The sequence below is a fragment of the Cyphomyrmex costatus genome, unplaced genomic scaffold (assembly GCF_001594065.2).
Source record: "Cyphomyrmex costatus isolate MS0001 unplaced genomic scaffold, Ccosl1.0 scaffold112, whole genome shotgun sequence".
In the NCBI taxonomy this organism is placed as follows: Eukaryota; Metazoa; Arthropoda; class Insecta; order Hymenoptera; family Formicidae; genus Cyphomyrmex; species Cyphomyrmex costatus.
Window position 1 is genome coordinate 2,368,722 of NW_017275086.1, and position 21,473 is coordinate 2,390,194.

At 37.5% G+C, this 21,473-nt stretch overlaps 1 protein-coding gene across 1 annotated transcript in view; it reads right to left on the minus strand.

Moving 5' to 3' along the window:
* Positions 1-5,215: 5,215 nt before the first annotated feature.
* Pi3K21B (phosphatidylinositol 3-kinase regulatory subunit alpha) overlaps positions 5,216-21,473 on the minus strand; it is a 62,134-nt gene continuing 45,876 nt past the window's right edge. The window contains exons 6-16 of the mRNA XM_018543303.1: positions 15,877-16,177; positions 15,308-15,406; positions 10,310-10,495; positions 8,743-8,875; positions 8,422-8,622; positions 7,766-7,993; positions 6,790-7,114; positions 6,461-6,708; positions 6,082-6,258; positions 5,805-5,990; positions 5,216-5,573 (exon numbers count right to left, since the gene is read on the minus strand). Coding sequence (XP_018398805.1) covers positions 5,279-5,573; positions 5,805-5,990; positions 6,082-6,258; positions 6,461-6,708; positions 6,790-7,114; positions 7,766-7,993; positions 8,422-8,622; positions 8,743-8,875; positions 10,310-10,495; positions 15,308-15,406; positions 15,877-16,177 — 2,379 coding nt within the window. The 3' untranslated portion in view covers positions 5,216-5,278. The remainder of the gene's footprint in view (positions 5,574-5,804; positions 5,991-6,081; positions 6,259-6,460; positions 6,709-6,789; positions 7,115-7,765; positions 7,994-8,421; positions 8,623-8,742; positions 8,876-10,309; positions 10,496-15,307; positions 15,407-15,876; positions 16,178-21,473) is intronic.

The following is a 21,473-nucleotide window of genomic DNA, read 5'->3' on the forward strand; positions in this document are numbered from 1 at the left end:
CGACGCGCTCATTTGAGAGCCTCCTCGAAGCGATTCGCGATCGACGAGACTCGCGGAGACACGCGATTAATACAACACGACGCTCCATCATGTTTATATAATATATGTATGTGTATACATAATATATATGTATGTATATGTACGCACGTATATATTATAAATAATCAATTAAAGGTTTGCTTTGAAAGTAAGTAAAAATATATATAGATATATACTCGAATATATATATTTTTTTCGTTTTCCTCTCTTTTCTCTCTTCTCTCATATCTGCACCATATATATTTCTCGACGCACAACGTATCGCATCTATATAATATTTATATATATATATATATATTTATGTAGCATTCGTTTATTTCGCATATGAATCTATTTCGTGAATGTGTCGTGTATGTGTAAATTCGTGTATGTATGTATATATGTATGTATGCATGTGCGCGCGCGCACCTGTATAAATATAATTCTTTCCCACTGGGAAAGCAACGAGTGCGACTCGTGATAGATTTCGAGACAATACATTGTTGAATAATACATTTTCTTTTTTAATCATTTTGCTTTCCCTATAGCGGAATTTGCAAAATATTATAAATTAAGGCAAGAGAGTAACAAGACACTAAAAAGAAATATTTTAGTTCAAATTAAAGCTTTTGAGAGAAGCAACAAAAAGATAAAAAATTATCTTACTATTTTAATGAAAATTCTTCATATAATTCTAATTCTAATTCTAATTATATTTGATAGTTATATATAAGAGTTTCTGATTTGTAAAATACTTATTTCCGTAAAGATATTGCATTGAGTACATTCCCGTAAAAATATAAAATACCAAACTTTACATAGTTTTTGCCTGCGTAAAATTTAGAAAATCGAAGAATTTTTGTTTTTAAACTCATTTTTCATTAAAAATGTTGTAAAATTATATACAGATATAATATACACAATATATTATAATCTTGTTATGATTTAATAATGGTAATATTGTTAATTATAATTATTTATTATTAATCTAATATAATAAGTGTAATATTAATTGTCTCACCGAGAGATTCTATCGCGAGTCATACTCATCGGTCCTAATATTTTTATAACTGTCTTTAACACTATAAAAGAGTCGTCCGACGTCATCGATTCATTTTCCCCGTACTTTCTCTTACGCCGGAAGATTAATTCCCACGAGAAAAATCACGAAGAATTGCCTCAACTCGGTCCGATAGGTACTACTGTTTCACTGTTGTCTATCATGCGAAAGGCTCAATCAGTGACGCATGGCATTTGCCTCACAGCAAAAATTAATGGTCGACGATCACGAGCATTCAAATCCCAAAAAATTGAACACGATCGCGAATTCGTTCCCCAAAATACACCAGATCGACGTCGTCGTCATCCTGCTCTTCGAAGAGCTTAAAATACGAAACGGTATAAAATAATAAAAAGCGAACAAGGCCTCGAAAAGGAGAATGACACGACAAGAAACGCGAGGACATCCAGATACTAGAGGAGAATGAAACAAATAACGACGGACGACAAATTGGACAATCACGAGATAGCGAGCCAGGCCACATGCCTCTCCCGCTCCTTTCCACCACCCCTTCTTTCGTCTGTATAAAAAATCTTAAACTACCTAAACCTACGTAATCCGAAACATTCGAAATGAGCAAAGGAGAGCCTTTTGTTCACCGACTACGTTTCTCTCCCGCGCGACATTTTTCTCTCGCCGCTCTACATTTTTCTTCAGAAAAGGGAGACGATCTCGCCGATCTTCCTCGCTCGTTCGCCTATCGCGCGATAGGAGATACATAGTTGCGGAAGAAATAAACGCGTAGAGAAACATCACGTTTACATATTCTTACACATACACCTTACACAATCTAACATTGGTGCAAATTGCATTTCGACGCAAAATGTTTTGCATCCGTATTCTTTAACAATGCATCCAGTGCCAAAGATGGTTTATCCAATTTTCGACGTGAATAATGAATAATCAAACGACCGCGTTTAGTACTAGATGCATGATAAAAAAATTGATCTCTTATTCGTACATGTTCAATAAAATATTTTGACAAGATTTTTCCAAACCTGATTACGCCGCTTTTAATCTAAACGATTCCTACTTATGAATATAGTGGATAGATTGAAAGATGAATCATGTTAGCTTAATTCTCACTGATGTCAATACTTTTCCGATTAACCTGTTCAGATCGATTTGCATTTCTCAGCCTTCCATTTACTATGGCGTGAGAGAAACTTGAGGAACTACTAGTCTCATTGAACGTGAAGCGTTCCCGATACACTCTCGCCATTTACCGACCGCTCTGTAAATGTGAGATTTCTCAGGCACGCCTCCATGCGTCTTCTAATTTCGTTTCAGTAGTTCAGATCAGGATGCAACAAAGAAACGATTATAATAAAGAAGAAAATATAATAGAATAACAATAAATATTCGATAAATTATAAACTAGTAGTTTTTTGAACATGGCCGGAGACACTATCGCGTCTCCTAATATTCTATTGATATAAAAACAAAGAATATAAATAGACTAATTATTATTACAAAAACATTGTTTCAGATTAAAGACTAGCGTTCGGTTATGATTTATTATTAACTGGTTTTTCTTTTGTACTTGTTTTTTTTTAAATTGCTAGCAATTTTACTTTATTCAACATTTTCAATTCTTGTATCCTGATCTTTTCTCTCACGCTGCTATCTGTAAGACTGTTCAGAACCAAGACAGGTTTCGACATCGAGAAAGATCGACTCGACGCATTGATCATTGAAGTTTTGGCAGAAAAGAAAGTTCATGGAAGGAGTATAGAAAGAGAAGAAACGAAAGACAAAGATAAGAAATTAGGGATAAAAGCGATCAGATGACAAACGCGATAACTTTTCTCCTTTTGCTTACAGACAATCCAAAAAAAATCACAGATAATATATAGATATAATACATATATGTATATGTGTGTGTGTGTGTGTGTGTGTGTGTGTGTGTATATATGTATCTTTTTTCTCACAAATCTGCTTGGCATAACGTCTGAAATCTAATATATAAAAAAAGCTCTCTCTCTCTCTCTCTCACCGAGGAAATTTCATCGCGATCCATTGTGGAACGCGATCGAGGAAGGACGACGGAGATATCCGGTCCATCTTCACGATCAAACCCGAAGATTTAGCCACGAGAAGCAAGTGAGTCCACTGTTTAAGACTCGAGGAAAACTTGAAATACAGTCAGACACATTACAAGTTAATATGATATTTGATAATGTTCCAAGGAACAGTTTAAACTTCTCATTAAAAAAAGTGGATTCACAGGATTTTCGCGGCCAGTTTTTCGATTACTATAAAACGGTATAAAGACGCCTTGTGATTTTACATGAATTTTGCTCGACTACATTCTAATATCACTATCATAATTCAGCAATTCGCAAAAAAAAATGAAGACGCTTTATTTTGCGAATCGCTGTCCGCGTCCTTGGAATCGCGAACGGCGTTTACAAGCGATCAGAAATTTCGAGCAACGAGGAAGCGATCACTTTTCGATTTCTGAACGACTACGTTTAACCCTTAAAAGCCTAAAGTGATCATATTAGATACAATATGATTGCGATAAAAATTATGCAAACCTTGATTCATATAATTGATATTAATTTAGCTTGTAAACTTAAATGCAAGCCTTATAGCAAAAAACGAAATGCGTTACATTACAAAAAACATTAAATAATGATTAGTAACAGCACGTGATCTAGATTAACTTATTATATGAAAAATTATGTCAAATGTCATTTGTGGACACTTCGTGAAATATATTAACATAATAAATTCTGCTTGTAGTAGCATAAATATTCGATCAATGACTTCCTCAGTTATAATTATAGCAATTCAAAAAGATATCATTTTCATAAATTATTTTTGTAGTACTTTAATTGTCTTGTCTAAAAATAGTACGATTTAAACTACATAGGTACATCCTACATAGCTAAATGATAACGAAATACTAACTCAAAGTTTAAAACTAAATGACCGCTCGATACGAGCTAATCAGAATCCGGGGATTCAGACTATTAAGGGTTAGACGTTAGACGATTATAAGAGACTACCCTGATTACCTGAACAATGGAATCTATGTGAACGAAGCAAACCTCGCTATCCCGGTCGTTGATCCGATATCATGTCTTTATAATGCCGATGTTTCCGAGCGGATGAATTCTGCGCAATTACAAGTGTCAAGATAAAAAAAAAAACGCTTTCTGTTTCGAAGAACAAAATTTCGATGGTGACGGAAACGTACCGTCACCATCCTGCCGTAATGTCGACGCAGATCTTTGACTCTCCGCGTCGTGTAAACCCTGAAGGAGAGCAGATGACATCCGTCGTTGGTATTGTTGGTCCTGTTGGTCGAGAGGTTCCCAAACATTCTGAATCTAACATTCTTTGAATATTTTCTCTTTATTTTATCCTTGTAATAATGTTGAAAGTGTGGATATGAAATGTCCAATCATTATTAATCACACATGTAGAAAATATAAGTCAACTTTCAAATTTTTCCACGTTTACTCATCCCTTGTTACATTTACGAAACATAAAGATGCAGATAATTTAGAAGAAAATTTAAGAACTTTACATTTTCAAAACATTATCATCTTTACATACCAAACAATAATTGAATATTTATTTTAATATTTATTACAACGATAAAATATAAAAAAGTAGTTTAATTTTTCTAAAATTATCTTTCAAGATTTTATTTCATCTGTTCCTTGCTTCTCATTTTTTTTTAGATATAAATTGCATTCCATCAGGATGTCGCAACGCGACGTTTGGGAACTTCTGCTTCGAAACGATCATTATCGTATCACGATAATGCATATATAATGTCTAATTCTATCGCTAGTATCTCTTACGATTACTATCGTTACGGCTATTATACATTTCGTCAAAATGCTCCATGTTTTTGGAGATTTTACGACCTACCTATCATTCGATGATGATTAAGCAACCAATATTACATTGCGTGCTTTCACGATATTTCGCGTGAGATTATTTTCTCTCACTGGGAAACATACGCATAATTATTGTACGCGATTTTAGGAAACGTTCCGAACGAAGGAGCGTTTTGTCTTGCAACGGAACATGTTCGTACTCGTCAAGGAAGGCTCACGTGATACAGTCGATCGCGTCGGCGAATGATGCTTGTAGCAGCAGAACTCACGTGTGGGTGTGCGCGCGTGCGTAAACGTACTCGGACTCGAGCGGATCCTGATCGCGACGCTCGACAGGCCAATATTATGTATGCGGCATGACGAGCTGATTCTCATGGGGCGGTCGCGCGAACGGCAATTGATTCTGAATATGAATCTGCAGCTGTTTCTGCTGGGCCTGTAGTTGCGCTAGCGCCGCGGGCGGCGCAAACGCGGGATAGGCCAGAGTGGTAGTCAGGCACTCGTTATGTTCCTCCAAAGAGTTCTGAGCATAGTGCAGCACTAGGTGTTTCAGGGTCTCGTGAATGTTGTATGGCTCGGCGAAGCCGTAACCGCGCTCAGTGGCGTATATTATGCAATGCTGTACTGTACCGTTGCACCTGTAACATCATGATTCTCGAATAACACATGGCACAAACCGCAAAACCATCCCGGTTAATGAAATACGATCTTTAAAATTGGATTATTCAAATTCTCGAGGGAAACCTTGAGAAGAGGATTAACTTTCGTTTTAAATGATTCATGTGTTTCTCCTGCTATTAGCTATATTATAATCTCACGCGTTATTTGTAATTAAATTGTACTTGTATAAAGATATAGAAGATACTTACACTATAGAAAGTGCGTACTGGCCCGTTCTCGATCGACGAACAAGGAAGGTACCATCGGGTCGACCCTTTAGAATATGATCAGCATCAGGACGAGAACCCTGCAAATACAGCCACGTTTTCTCATCGGAATGAACTGCAAAGTCCACTTCCTCTTTGTTTTGCTTCATCCCATTCTTCTTTAACCATCTGCAATGTTCGAATAAATTAGATCAGTTTTTCGATGTAAAGATAAAAAAAATTTTTTTGTCCAGCACAGGTCAAATAAAAGAATACATACTGAGAATGGCGATCCTTTTGTCGCACAAGTAATCCGATGTCCGACTTCAGCTTGTACATTTCTCTCTCAAGAGTCCTATAGTAGGCGATCTGTTGTTTCAGACTCTCATCCAGTTGTTCTTTGCTATCTTCTAAGGCCTTCAGTCTTCGTTTCAACAGTTCCGAATTGTCTGTCAAACTATTATGAAAAAAAATAGTAACATTTTTTTACTTATTAATTATAATAAATACTCCCTACTTCATATTATTTGCTATACGAGATCTCGGAAATTATCATCAATATAATCATAATGGAACAATACAGTGAGGCAAAAAATGTCAAGTTTATTTTTTTTATAAATATAAGTATTTTTAGAGAGCACTAACAACAGAGTACTCACGTAGAAATCTCATGTGGTTGGGCTTCTATCTTGCATCTTTCTTGCAACTTTATTTGTTCCTCGAACATCTTGATGGCCTCTGTGAAAGCTTCCAATGCATTACGCTTCAACTGAACTTCGTAGGCCGTTTTACTGTACAAATCCGAACAGTTTTGATATTGCCGGATTGTATCATTTATATCTTTTTCCAACTCGACAAATTTCTGCACGACTTTTGTCATATCGGTCGTATTTGCGATCTCGTCATCCTGTTTTTCAGATAAACACAAAATAGAAAGTTCAAAGATGAATATAATGCAATTATTTCGTAAAAAGTTCTACGAAGATACCTGTTGAAATCGTGACACCGGATAAAGCAACTTAATATCCAGCACCGAATTATACTGTGCGAGCGAACAGTTCCTATAGTAGTCGACCAGCTCGATGACCGAGTGGAAGTTATAAGGATCCGAAAATCCATATTTTCCGTTTCGGTGACTGATTTTGATGAGTTTATTGGTCCCGCCTTTACGTAGCGTTAGAGTGTACTCGCCACCTTTGGAAGACGCATTGCGTACCAGGAAGGTGCCATCCGGCGAGTCTATCATCATCTCGTTTACATCGTCCCTCGTGATTTCACCCCAATACCATTCAGCTTCCTGTAGCGTGCGCGGCCTGAAAGTTTTTCGGCAATATTTACAATTAATCATTTGTACCATAGAATTATCTTATAAATAATTATTATAAATCATAAAAATTAATTATACATGATACAAATAGAATTAAATATAATATTAAAGTTAAACTGATAGAGAGAGAGAAAGATTAAAGTTACACCGAAAAAATTGTATTCTTGAAAGATGTACTTAATATTTCCTCTTAACAGATATAAGAATATTTCCTCTTAAATTAAGAATATATTTTTGATTTGCGAATGGGATCGTTGCTATCACGCGCGTTTCACGCGGTTTTCCATGATGCTCACATACATTTGTTTTCACGCTCAGTCTGGATATTCACGGTGGCGTCCACGCGGACGAAATTTTCACGTAGGCACGTGTTTGTATCGTTCAGGAGATATTTGAGGTTATCGTTTAAAATGGGACACCCTGTATTCTCATTTTAAGAATATACTAATCTTTTAAGAATACAATTTTTTCGGTGTAAAGTGTGTGTGTGTGTGTGTGTGTGTGTGTGTGTGTGTGTGTGTGTGTGTGTGTGTGTGTGTGTGTGTGTGTGTGTGTGTGTGTAAGATAGAATTAGAACTAGAAACTTCTAACTTAGATTAAGATTTGGATTGAGACCAAAATCGAATTTGAAGATCACCTATGCGACTGTTGGTCCTTGCCAGTATCTGCACCAGGTGCCGTTCTGTCTACAGCTTCGTCTTCAAGAACCGGGAATGGATCCAAAATCGGAAACTGTGGTCTCGAAACTTTACGTGGCGGCAATTGTGGGGCACTGGCAAACTCCGGTAGCCTCTCGCTCCAATCGCCGTGTAATAGTAGCAATTCCATTATGCGTATGTGTGCCTCCGTGTTGTGAACAACTTGGCTGTAAAATTGCGCAGTGCAAAGTGCTAAATTCTTCGTAATCAAAGAGTATTACGAGTGTTCTATCGGGCAAGTAATCTTATCTATTAGTAGTAATATAGTCGTAAAACCAGTTAATTTTTTTATCGCAAATATGACAGTATTATATCGTTATGTAATGATATTATATCCTGAAATCTACAAGGTATTTTTTGCGAGAGAAAATTAAATAACCCAATGCTAGCAAACTAGAAAGTCACATTCTTTTAATTAGTAGTCAATCTATTCTCGAGATGGAAAATAATCTATTACTAGCGTCTTCGAAAATACCAATGTTTTTTTACAGCCAGTAGTGCCCTAGTATGTCGCCAGTAAAAAAAAGGGATCGTGTGAACCACGCTCTACTCTCAATTCTTTCCTTGTGACTAAAAGGATCCACGTGGCACTCACATGATTCGCTCCCAGGGCGGCCTGAGAAATATATGGCAGAGCACTTGTACGAGGATGGTCGGTGGTTCCGTGTAACCCCTTCCGTGCTGCAACTGACAGATACGACAGAAATGCGCCATTAAATGGCACAATGTGCTACGATGATGCTCCGGTAGCTCCGATACTAATTGATTGAGACGCGTCGCGCACTGCTCATCGCTTCTCATGCCTAAGGAACAAAAACAGATTCGTACGACTTGCAATCGAACGACGGATTATATAATAATTGAAGAAAAATGTGACAGCCGGTTTAAAAAAAGTACTTAATTGGGAAATATATACTTACTCGACGCATCCAGAAACCTGTCGTACCATTGCACCGGGATCACTGGGTCTGGCAATTCACGTAGAAACTTTTTCAATACACTGGCGATACATTGGGGAGTGTATGGATTTAAATCCGCGTTGCAGACGTCTGAAAAGATTACATTATGTTGCTGTGTTCAGATCATTGCAAAAAATAAATACTAATCATATTAATAACTACTCAAAAGACATAATAATCATATCAATACAATTAATTATAGGATTATTATATCGCCTTTATTTCAACTAATACAATTAAAAAAATTTAATTTTTTAATTATTACCATCAATGAGTTAAGTAAACATTACTCTATTAATTACCAAACGTAAATTAATTTAATTTCATAACAAATTGTCAAACCATTGTAACTAAAAACATCAATAAAATCGTCACAATCAAAAAGTGTTTTTTTTTTTTAAGAATTGTGAAACGAAAATATCAAAAAAATGAAGTCTGATCAATACTCTAATAGCGTTTTCTCTTGGCTGCACCAGTGCAACACTCAGCTGAACTTTTGCACTAGTTCATCTTTCTTCCTTTTTTCTCCAGGAGAAGGGAAAAGGAAAAAAGATGAACTGGTGCAATCACCCTACACTGGTGCAGCCAAGAGAAAACGCTATAAGTATATATTCTTGTTAACAATACTATACTTGCGATTAGTCAAAAATTTTCTGTTAAGTTGAAAAATAGATTTTTTCTATTTTGGAAAATTCAATTTTTAGAGTAGTTGTGTCATTTTTAAGCTAATGGAGTGGTATATTAATCATTAATTTCCGTGCGCGAAAAATTTTGAAAAGAACATCTCTAATTGTACAATAAAAGCTTCGCTCATTTCAAGTCTTATCTGCAATCAATTAAAATTCCTATCTAATTATGCATTCCAATTTTTTCTTCTATATTAAGTTTTATAGTTTGATCTTTTTTAAAAAATTGCGAAAGAAATTTATTTAAAACCATTAAAATGATAATCATAATCAAATAAATATCAAGTAATCGATAAACTGTTAGTTCGTTGAACGCAGTTTCGTGATGTTAAACAGACAATTGACACGTTGCAGCGGTTAAATCTGCACGGTATAATGCACGATATAATGCAGACAACAGCGATCTCTGTCTTTCTCAGGAAATATATAAGTTTTCTTAACATCATTCTCTAAAAATAACTGATTCATACACCGTGTAAAGTTGCGTGAAACTTGAAAAGAAGTTTCGAGGATATATACGTATAAATGTTAGGGCTTATCGCTAAATGCAGCCGGTTCTTTGTCTTTTAAAGTCCGAAAGGAGCTCGCAAATTCCGCTCGCTTATTCATTGTCCCCTGAAATCTCGATTTGTCGCGCAAAATATAAGCGTGCTTTTCTGGCGCCCTTCCCCAGAACGGGGAGGGAGAGTCCTCCTCCACAATGCAGCGTGCATCTGGTGGCGTGCCTCGACATTTTTGCAACCCGCGAGCCGAACATTGTGGCACGACTGCCGGCTATTTATAGCACGCGTGATCGCGCGATCCGACCTGCTGGCCGGCCATGGCGCACCCGTCTTACCTTCGTTCAGCTTCTGTCGCAGCTCGAGGGTCTGCTCATTAGGCGGGCTGCTGTGGTAAACTTTGTAGAGGTCCAACGTCGTGTCGGCGAACGCCTGCTCCTCGAGGGCGCGGGTACATCGCTCCACCAGAATCGGCGCCGCACGGCTGCCGGTGTCGAATTGCGAGCACAGCGCGAGGCCGAACACTGCAAAATGCGACAAACATTCGTGGCGATTCCGTGAATTCTTTGCACGCGTCCGGCACGACTACGGTGGAGAGAATTTTGAAACGCGAGACGGTACCTTAGGCATGCTGCGCTGCGCCTGAGGTACGTCTCGCGTTTCAAAATTCTCTGCTGCGCCATGCCTGAGAGAGAGGTATACTCTCTTTTTTCAAACGAGAATTTATAAAAGCTAAAACCTTCGTCTCTCTAATGCAACATTGTGATCAATTACGGCCAAAGGCACATTCCTTCGTACAATCGTATTTAATTTATTCTTCATCTTCTCTCTCTCTTTCTCGTTTTACAGTCGAGGCACGTCGCGCGAGACGCGATCGATCGCTGGATGAAGCAAGTGCAGCGCTTCTCTGTATATCCACGAGGCCGCGAAATTCGGCGAGGACAAAGCGACGAAATTGCGTAACGTCGCAATCGAGAAATACTCGAAGCAGAAGAATTCCTGCGACGGTTCTCCCGCAGATTTTCGCGCCCAAGCGGACAAGCCGCTCCTCGTTGTTTTATCGCCTACGGCCGCCTAGCGCCTCCCTTTTCTTCAATCGTCCCGTCTCTCTTCTTTTTTTTTTCCTCTCCTCTTCGTTTTATTACGGCTGACGAACCTTTGACTTTATTTTCGCGCGAGGATATACGGTGCGATCATATTTTCAGACACGCGATCCCGTTTTCTCTCTCGCTTTCTCTGTCTCCGGCGAATACCCGCGCGAGTACACACGCCACTTGTACAATCAAAGACGCGTGCATTATGACAAGAGAGAGAACGAGCGGAGAGAACATTGTATAGGAGGGGCAAGAGGAGGAGGAGGAGGAAAGAAATTTATTTTTACGACCGCGACGGCGACGTCTTGTTTCTTCATGACCGTATCTTCTTCTTCTTCTTCTCTTGGAGGACGAGTGACCGAGAAGAAGAAAGAGAAGGGAGGGAGGGACAAAAAGTCAGAATTAAAACACGATTTATACAAGAACGTAGGCACGCACGTGGATTTTATGCGCGGCTGTAAGGCGGAGGCTACAGCCGGGCTATTCGACATTCGTCACGAATTTCGAATGTTGCTCGTTGACGCGTGTAACAACGAGAAATCTCGCTGAATCGTGCCGTTGTACTCGGATAAATCAACGGTACGGGTAAATACGTGAGATACGAGAAGCTCTCGGATTTTGGACGCGATTTGCACAGCTTCCGAGACAGGGTTTTATTAATCCTTCATTGCTCGCATCGGGTGTTCAGGATGGTCTTACAAATTCGCTAAATGTACAAGTGCTATTTATATACATTATATTCTCTAAGATTTTTGGAGTAAAATCTCATTTTGAAGCGTGAAAATTGATCAAGTCTTGAAAAAGAGTAGCTCAATTTTCGATTTTTAAGAATGAGATTTCATTCTTTAGAGCGACAATTCAGTCCAAAAGCTTTAGAGAGTATATTTGTGCAAATTGTTTCACACAAATTGAAAAGGATTTATTTACATTTATTTTTTTATCTAAACAATTTATAGAAATGTTATCAAATTTTATTGAATTGTAAATTGGCACAGAAAATAATAATGAAAACTGAAATATAATATTGAAGTATCTGAAACATCCTATGCGAGTAAATTGCGTTAAAACAAAAAAACATGTGAGGCTAACAAGGTGTCGATTTTCGCGCTTGAATTTTCATTCGCCTACATTTGAGCAATTTAGGATTTTGACAAGTTGACGAATCAGGAAAACCCAGAAGATTATAAAAATTACGCGTTATGATTCATCCGCAGTGTAAAATTAATGCAAGACGGTATAACGTAATCAGAATCTACGAAAACAACTGAAGCCCTGAGAAAAAATGCTTTTAGTACTCGGGATTATACATTAACTGCATAGTAAAATAGTAATTATTACTATTTTCAGTTTCATTTTTATAGTTATTACTCTATAATGTTATATAATAATAATAAGTATATTCATAGTTTTATCGTTTAATGTACAATATCAAACAGAATAAAAGGTTGTCCTCGAAATAACTATAATTTTTATAAATATTACCCAGTTCAATACAAGAACTGTATAATTATTATTACTAGCGTTATAACAGTGATAACTATAAAAATAGAGCTGCTAACCGTAAATATTGTATCTTACCATGCAATTACAGTCACAAGTACCAAAAATATTTCTCTCAGCGAGAGATATCGAGTGTATGCAATTAGACTCAAGCCGATCGCCGCGTCATTTTCAATCAACTTTCCAGACGCGGAGGCAGGTGCAATTTGTGCGGGATCGTCAATGTCGAAGTCGCAACCGCGGGCGCGCGCGGCCTCCGCACGTGACTCGAATTTTTGTTTGGCAGAGGAGCGTAATTGTCCATCGTTGCACCTCCACGCGCGCGTGGCTCGACCGGGTCGTGCTGACGACTCGCCCGCGCGTGTATAAGCGATTAAACGCTACCAATTACTACAAATCAACCGGAGCCGACGCGACAATCGTGCGCGCGCGCGCGAAAACCGTGCGGCGCGTTGCGAGCGGTTTTTTTCCTCAGCATGGGATTAGATTTCTCGTGATTCCTCAGAGTAGGATTACACTTTTAAAGAATACATATATACCGTTTTTAAGATCGTAAAATCTTTTAATCGTCAATTAAAATTTTATATTTATAAAATTATATTAATAACTATCAATAAAAATTATGTTTTTCAAGTTTCATTTTATTAAATACCTACATTTAATGCACGAAAAATCATATATCCCCTCTTTTCGTTCCTGGACCACGTCTTTATTTTAAAAGTATCCTTTTCTTGTGATTCAGATATGACAACTCTCTATACAGGAGCCATGGTTTCCGAAGTCATTAAAACGAGAATTTATTAGATTCGACCTCCTCTCACAACAGATTCCGGGTAAAGTGAATAACGAAATCAAAGCGCAATTAACGTCCTGCATACTCGGGGAGCGCTTCCGAAACTCTCTCATTCTCTTTCCAATAGTTGTCCATTGTCGCGGAAATGCACCCAGTCCATTAATATCATCAAATTATATCAATTCTCTTATCGTTATTCGTCGCAGCCACGAATTGGCGTCGCGGACAAACGACGTTATCAGCGAGACGATAATTCCGAGCGATCGATGCACCGTCGCGCAGTGTGTACAAACGCAATTGGCGACGGGGGAACGGTTAGAATAAATGAATGAGGGATCGCGCGGGGGGACAGCGCGGAGCGACGTGGTGACATGGCCCTGAAGGCTGGCGCCGCACTCGCGGTTTTGCTATGCACAAATATTCGATTCCGTCATTCGCGCCGCGGCGTGTGCAGCGTTAATTAAATGCATCGCTGGCGGCGCACGTTGACGGCACGAGCGTTGAGCCTTGCCTGCGTTGTCTTTACTGATTATCGTCGTCTGGGGGTATTCGCGCCGTTTAACCATCTTGCCGTCAAAGGCACACAACGCACCTCCAACTGGCGACCGGCGTAACTTAAGAAAATTTCCGGTGTTCGAAGAGCTCGGTTTATCGGTACAAGTATGAAGAATAACTAATAATAATAGTTGGTAAAAAAAACTACTCGGTAGATAAGAGAAGGCGTCTTGACAGCTATAACTTATAAAATGTCATTCATAAGTGTAAAATATTTAAAGAGATAACATTCTTTCCCTAAAAATTTCAGTTTTTTCCCCAAAAATATACTTTGTATATAAATGTTCTATGAAATAATATATAATCACTTTTGTTTAATGAAAAAATAACCCAACTGAAAACGTAGCATTTTTTAAATAGTAGATAAGATACATCAACATACTGTAAAAACGTATTTTTTGTTAAGAAAATGATACATTTTTTGTTAGAAAAACGGTACATTTATAATTTTCATCCTAAAATTTATTCCTAAAAAACAAAAGCATCTTCTGTTTAAGTTCGTAATGATTGCTTACAGAATATATATTTTATTCAGTTTTTAGAAAGAATATTATCGGTGTTAACATTGTTATTGAAAAATGTCGCATGTAAAGTTATACCATTTTTAAACGTTTTAATCCAGAATTTTTAAAAATGCAAAGAAAAATTGCTAATTTTGAGAGGTGTTATTTTTCTACTAAGCGATATATGTATGTTTTATACTTTTTAAAAATAATATATAGTATAAAATATTACAAAAGATAAAATCTCTCTTAACATCGAATCTCCCTTGAAGACTGTTTCGTTACTTGGGACGAAACTTTACTGTTTCATTCACGGAAATGCGAATATTGACAAGAATTGCGGAAGTACAATCGCAAAGATCGAATCGGAATAAATTCAATCCGCTAAAACGCTGCAGACTGCTGTTTTCTTGCAACGTCACACCGTGGATATTAGTTTTTGCGAAGTGGAGAACGCATTGCAAAGTGGGAACAGCAAAACCCATGTTGAAACTCGTATTCTCAGTTAAGGATCATTAAATGCCAGCAAGTGAGGCGACTCCTACGCGACCGCGACGCGGAGGGATTTCAATGGAAGAAAGCCGTCAGCCATGAGGTGCAAGCCTCCGTGAAATGATCCAGGTTATCATAACGAGGTGCGAGTGACCAGGCGCCAGGACGGGCGTCCTTGCCGTCAACTTCGTAACTCGAATACGATTGCCACGCGCAGCTGGTTACGATGCTAGCAATCATGTTTCTGACGCAATGTTTCTCCCGCCTTTGAAGAGACAACTAAATTTTTCAGCGTCTTTCCGTGTTCTACACATTAGAGACACGATGAAGGATTAATGGGCGGTGCCACGCTATAAAATTTCCAACAGCGACTGCGGCAATCCGAGCGACGTGACTTACCTGAAGTAAACCTGCTGATACGATTGTCCGAGTCGACCGATATGCAATTGGAAGGTAAACCCGTCGCTGAACACGTCCTGTGAGAGACCAGCCCGCAATCTGCGCAACAGAGAAAATTCGCGAGATCAACAACGCGAAAAACGCACATAGTTTCCTTTTTTCAGTTCACTTGTACTGGTTTCAGAATTTTATTCAGAGCGCGATTGTCATGCAAGAATAAACACGAATGTTAGAATACTTAACGATGATGGAATTTGACAACTCTCATATAAAAATCTTTACAGGCTATATAATTTTTGAAAGATACACATGTTATCAATTCATTAAGAGCGGTCATTAATCTAAAGAATTAATTAGAAATAAAGCAATATAATATATATATATATATATATATATATATATATCTATTGTAGTAGTGTACCGAATAAATCGATAGAATTAAAATGCGCGAGGTGATTCAATCGAGCTTTTTCACACGTCACCAGTAAAGTTCAATTTATTCAAAAAGATACCCAGTGGATTAAGATTTAACAAAGGTCGACGTCGATAAACGTACGTCAGAAACGTACCTTGGCAAAGGAAGCCCTGATGTAAGAGGCCCCTGAGGTATTTGTGGCATTTGCCGCACTTCTCCAACACGCTGAAGCTGTGTGGCACGAGGTTGTGCGCGTTATTGGCCAGGTTGTTGCCCGGATAGTTGACTCCGAGGGAACAGGCCGATTCGACGACGACGCCGGGCGTCGGCGTCGTCGTGTTGAGCGCTGAACCCATCGTCTCCACCGCCACTGGAGGCGGTGGTAACGTTTTGCAGAGTTCCTCGATGCACACCAAAATGTTCCTCTGATGGAATTCATCTTTTATACCCATATTCTGCAACAAGAAATCATACGACGATGTCTCGTATATGCGTTCAAATAGAGAAAAGCATACATCGATCCGGTTCTTTCAAGACGTATTACGGTTTAAATTTAATCTTCTCGCGATGACGACGGAACTCTAAATAGAAAAAAAAAAACGTTGCAAGGAGAAATGAAACGCTAATCTAATCAAAGAATATTTTTCTTCATATATTTAAATGTATAATTTTACTGCGTGGTTCAAATAAATAAATATATTATCATAAATGATAATTTTAAATACTAAAACGTGTTTAATTTTATGATATCAATGTCATTTTAATGAATATTTTCGATGAATCATTATAACTCATCGTGGTGATTTTCCATAATAAAGACGCTAATTCTATATTGAAAATTTCCAAGAGACGTTCTAACGACGTCCAAAGAATGTTCCCAAAACGTTCCTTGGATGAAGTGAGCTATGTAAGATTAGTTTAGAAAATATTCCAAAATCCGTTTCATAAAAAAAAGGAATCCTTTACTTCACTAAATATTCTAAGAAAATATCTAATATTATTAAAAAATATCTAATAAAAAAATAAAATTAAGACATATATACTTAATATATGTATAAGAATGTTTTTTGCAAAATTTAAATTATAAAATAAATTTAAATAACTTTACATTTTCTCTCTCAAAATCGATTCAATTAATTTAGAAATAATCATTATACATACTTATAGCATTATGTTGAAACATAACGTATATAATATATTGCATACAATAAATATTTTATAATGTAACAGCTGTGAAATGATAATTTTTCAACTTGAATACTTGAAGAACCATAACTTCAGACATGTAACTTTTCATCGATTTAATGTTATTCGCGCCACAGAATATGGCAGAGTCCTTCGGGACCAATTCTACAGAATCACGGACCGAAAGAGACTCTTTCGCCGTGCTGACGGTGAAAACGTACGCGTATGACAGTTGTAAATCTGCTAGAATGTAGCGCAAGCTAAGATCGCGACGGCGCGACTATAAAGAGCGGGTATATAACGCGTGACAAAGTCAAGCGTGGAGACAGTTACACAGTGACTAATGAGGGAAAATAATTCGCTTGTCATAAATAACCCAGGCGCTAACGAGAGTTCAACGTTTCGGAGATAGCAGACCGATTAAGATCTACTGGCCCACTTTTTCGTCGGAAATCGTCGTCTGGTCATTCACAAACAGAATAACCGTTGCCAGTTCTTTGTCAAAATGCTTCATCTGTGATATCGTAGAATTCTATAAGAAAATTTAATTAGTCGTAATTTTTTTATATGATTGTTTAAGAATATCTCAAAGAATTACCAAAAATATAAAATATTTCACAGATTATATATATTCTATTATTACGTCTGAGTATCTATGTAAAAGTTGAGCTCAATTCTCTTATTGATTAAAAGTTATTTAATTATTTTGTCCGTCTCGATTTTTTTCTAAAAATTACATTTTATAGTACTTATTATATTTGCAAACCTGATAAAGTCAGAACACACGAATTAAATCAAATTTTTTATATATACTAATTAATAAATATTCGTGCATTTTGTTTTTTTTTTGGTCTCTCAATATGTACCTATTTATGATAAAACAAAAGTTTTTTGACTGATACATTTAGATATCATTTAGATATCCGTTTTAATTGTTTTGCTTTTTTCTTTTTAATAAATATAATTCAGTAATAATAAATAAATAATTTCGGATTCTTGATTAAGGGAATTCCAATCTTCTTAATTCTTAAGATAATAGCGTTCTTTCATCGTGGGTTATAAAAAAAATCAATCAATACCGCACACCGCAGAATACATTTTGCATTTTATTCCGTAATTATATTATGTACGCCGCACGCTTTTTACGTGTTATAAGTTAGTATATTCCAGAGTATTGGTATATGACCTGTTCAACAAATTTACTGCAAGTTTCAGGCTTTCTGAGTCCAGCCCCGCGGAGATCGCTCGCGATCGTTCGCGTTATAAATTACAGCGTGCCGCCTCCCTTTTCGCGAACGGAGCCGCGGAAAATACTCTCTAAGAATGGCGATATTGCAAAAAGAGCGAAAAGGAGAGAGATAATTCGCGGGTACCGCAGCGGTAAATCAGTCAAGGGGGACGTTGAGGAGTCGGGAGCACCGCGCTCGTAAAAGGGGTGAACACACGCCGAACGGGCGATCGTAATTTATACGCGTCGTTACGACCCTCTCACTCGCTCTCTTTCTCTGCGTTCTCTCTCCCAGCAGGCATCTCGTTTTCCCTAGAGCACGGCCAAGGCAACAGGTGTCGGGTGTGCACCGCTGCACAATACCTGCACCGGCGCTCGCGAAGAGGTATAATGCACCCCGCGGTTCGCGAGTTTGCGATGCGAGTCGCATTCGCGCGTGGTGGAGACCTTCGAGAGAACCCGAAAGGCTTTTGTCATCCGTTACAGTCACTTCAATTGCGAATCCGTATCTCTGTATCGCGGAGAGTACGTCATACCGCATGTTAATGGCTCGGATCGGTGTCTTTGATTGTCCAGGAATGCCACTTGTAGAATGTCGACAGTAGCTGCTCAACGTGTTGTTTCGCATATTTCAAATAATAGAGGAAGAAGAGAGAAAAAAATAAGAGTACGGGATCGAAATAGCCTCACTGGAGGGAAATTAAATATCTAAAATGCCGAAAAATATCAGCATAGACAGGATAGCGTAAATTTAAAATAATTTTCCTTTAAAAAACAATTTATTAAAAAATATATATACGTTGCTCTATAATTATATCTATCATTAAATATTCTCTGAGAGAACGTCGACTTCAAAATAACTAATTAAAAGAACAATTAAAATTATAGTTGAAACGAATATGACAATTAAGTATTATAGAATAGCTTATATAAACTTTATTTATAATCATAACTAAAACTCTCATTCGTACACAGCAAAACGATGAAAACTCCATATTTCTACGTTTTTTAGCGTCCACCTATCGTGAACACGCAAATGTGTTAAGAACTCGTCAAATGTGCTAACAAGCCGCTCGCGATTATAGAGACAAGAGTTAAAAATGTTCGCAACCTTCGTGCGATGCAGAATGATATACGTCAGTGAATTGCATATTTGCTGCTGGGCGCGCTTGATGAGATAATCGTCGAGCGATTAGTCGCGCGTTAATCACGTTATCTTAATCGACCTACGTCGACCGATTCAGTATCAATACGATCGTGAATAGTTCCAGGAAGTTCTTTATTAATATTGTCCCGTTGAATCACTTGACCGTAGCTTTCTTTTCGCGTTGTAATTTAAACTTCCCGCATTCACCACAAAAAATTTGCATTACAAACGCGGCACAAGCAAGCTTGATCAAAGCCGCATTGTTTCAATGCTTCATCGATGCATTTGATCGAGAAAATTATCTTTTCCATCTCCAATAACATTAATTTACAAATTTTGGTTAATTTTTAGCACAAGAAAGACACAATTTTTTAAATATATTTTCGTGCGCTAAGTTTGCATCTGTCATTAAAAAAGTTCCATCAGGTCAAAGTTTTGAAATCATATTTTTAAGATATAGCATTTCTTTTCGAATAATTTGGATGCGATTAGAAAGCCTATAATAGGATATAGCCACAACAAAGTTTTTTGAATAGCCCATCATTTTGTCAACTTTAGTAATTTAGAATGAGTGAGGTAATATAAGTTAGAATGAGAAGCATAAGTATATAAAGAAACAGTACCCTTCTTTCTTGTTTTGACAAATTGACTAGACACTGTTATAGGGCCTCTAGATGCGACAGATGATAAGCAAGGTGAACATTTCCATCAGGATTTGATGATAATTGAGAAACGGTATTATAGATATTAGGATGAGAGAGGGAGAGAAAGAAAGAGAGAGAGAGAGGTAACATGGTAATTACTACTAGACTCCAATACGTGAAATTGATTCAAAGTCATATAAAGAACAAAAAGTAATCTCTCAACATTTCTAATTTGTTGTTTTCTAATTTCAAATAAAACTTCACTATGTCCACTATGTTATATTAAGAAAAAATTTTTTTTATATCTTAAAGACTAGATCCGATGAAAATATTTCAATGATTCGGGATCAGCATCGAAAATTATCCTGTCTATCTTTACATGCTCTTGCATAAAACCTTGTAAACTAATGCAATTTAATGTCTTGGAATTTATAGTGTTTCATTTAATGAAAAGAATATGAAAGGAACTATTTCTACATAATTTATTTTTATGGTCTAACAAAATTATTTTTAGATCTATCTATAATTTTTTAAATATTTTAGCAAAATATACTTACCGTGTACAGATTAAAAAATATTGGAAAGTGAGCACCTACATACACTTGAAATATAAATTCCTATGAACGCAAGAGACGTTAATGTAAAATTTAAACGTTATGTTACGCTGCGCATTCTCTGTACCCGTGCAACGCACGTTTCAAACAGTCGAATCCTTTGATAAAAGACATGGCTTCTCTCCAAAGAGAGAAGAGGAAGTTGTAATATAAAAGGGAGACTCGAAAAGAAAAGTTGAACGGGAACGGAAAATAGACGTGATTTCATTTTACGTAAATTCTCTCTGTACCGCAGAAAAAAAATAAATCCGGTTCTATACAGAAAGCACTTCCGGCAGCTGGTTTCGTTTTTTTCAAATTATTCGCCTATGCGCGCGCGCGTTCTCGCGCGATGGCGCGCTATTTCGGCCGGCGCCAGTGGGCCAAACGCTATTATTAGCGGCGACAAGCCGGCAAAAGTAAAGTGATCGATATATTACGCGGCCGTGCGAGAACGCGGCGATAAAATTTGACGCGCTCGTTATTTTATTCCAAGTGCCAAGAAATAACGCTCAGGAAGAATTCACCGCTTTGCGACGGAAAGAGAATTTGTTCGAAGTACTCGAGGATACGAGCGTACTTTGCACATCCCCCGTTTATTTCTCACGCAAACAAAACGTCAAGGAGTAGATATAAAGAAGTAGATTTTATTTTAGAAAGGTCCGCCGTAAGTCACTTCAATAAAATAATTCCTCGATAACGGGTTCCTAACTGATGTGTTTGACGTGAGATAAATTCTTCATAAAACCAAATTAAAAAGAATCCCTCAGGAAAGGCTCTAGTGAATGCCTGAGACACCTCAGGAGAACCTCCGTGAAAGATATTAAGGGAGATATATTCTTTTATTGTCTCGCCACGTGTTCGCAGCAGGAAAATCTGCTTGAAGGACAAGTTGAGTGGGAGACTCAAACAATTTCTCGCACTAAAAGAACATTCAGTGTCGATTTACGAGTC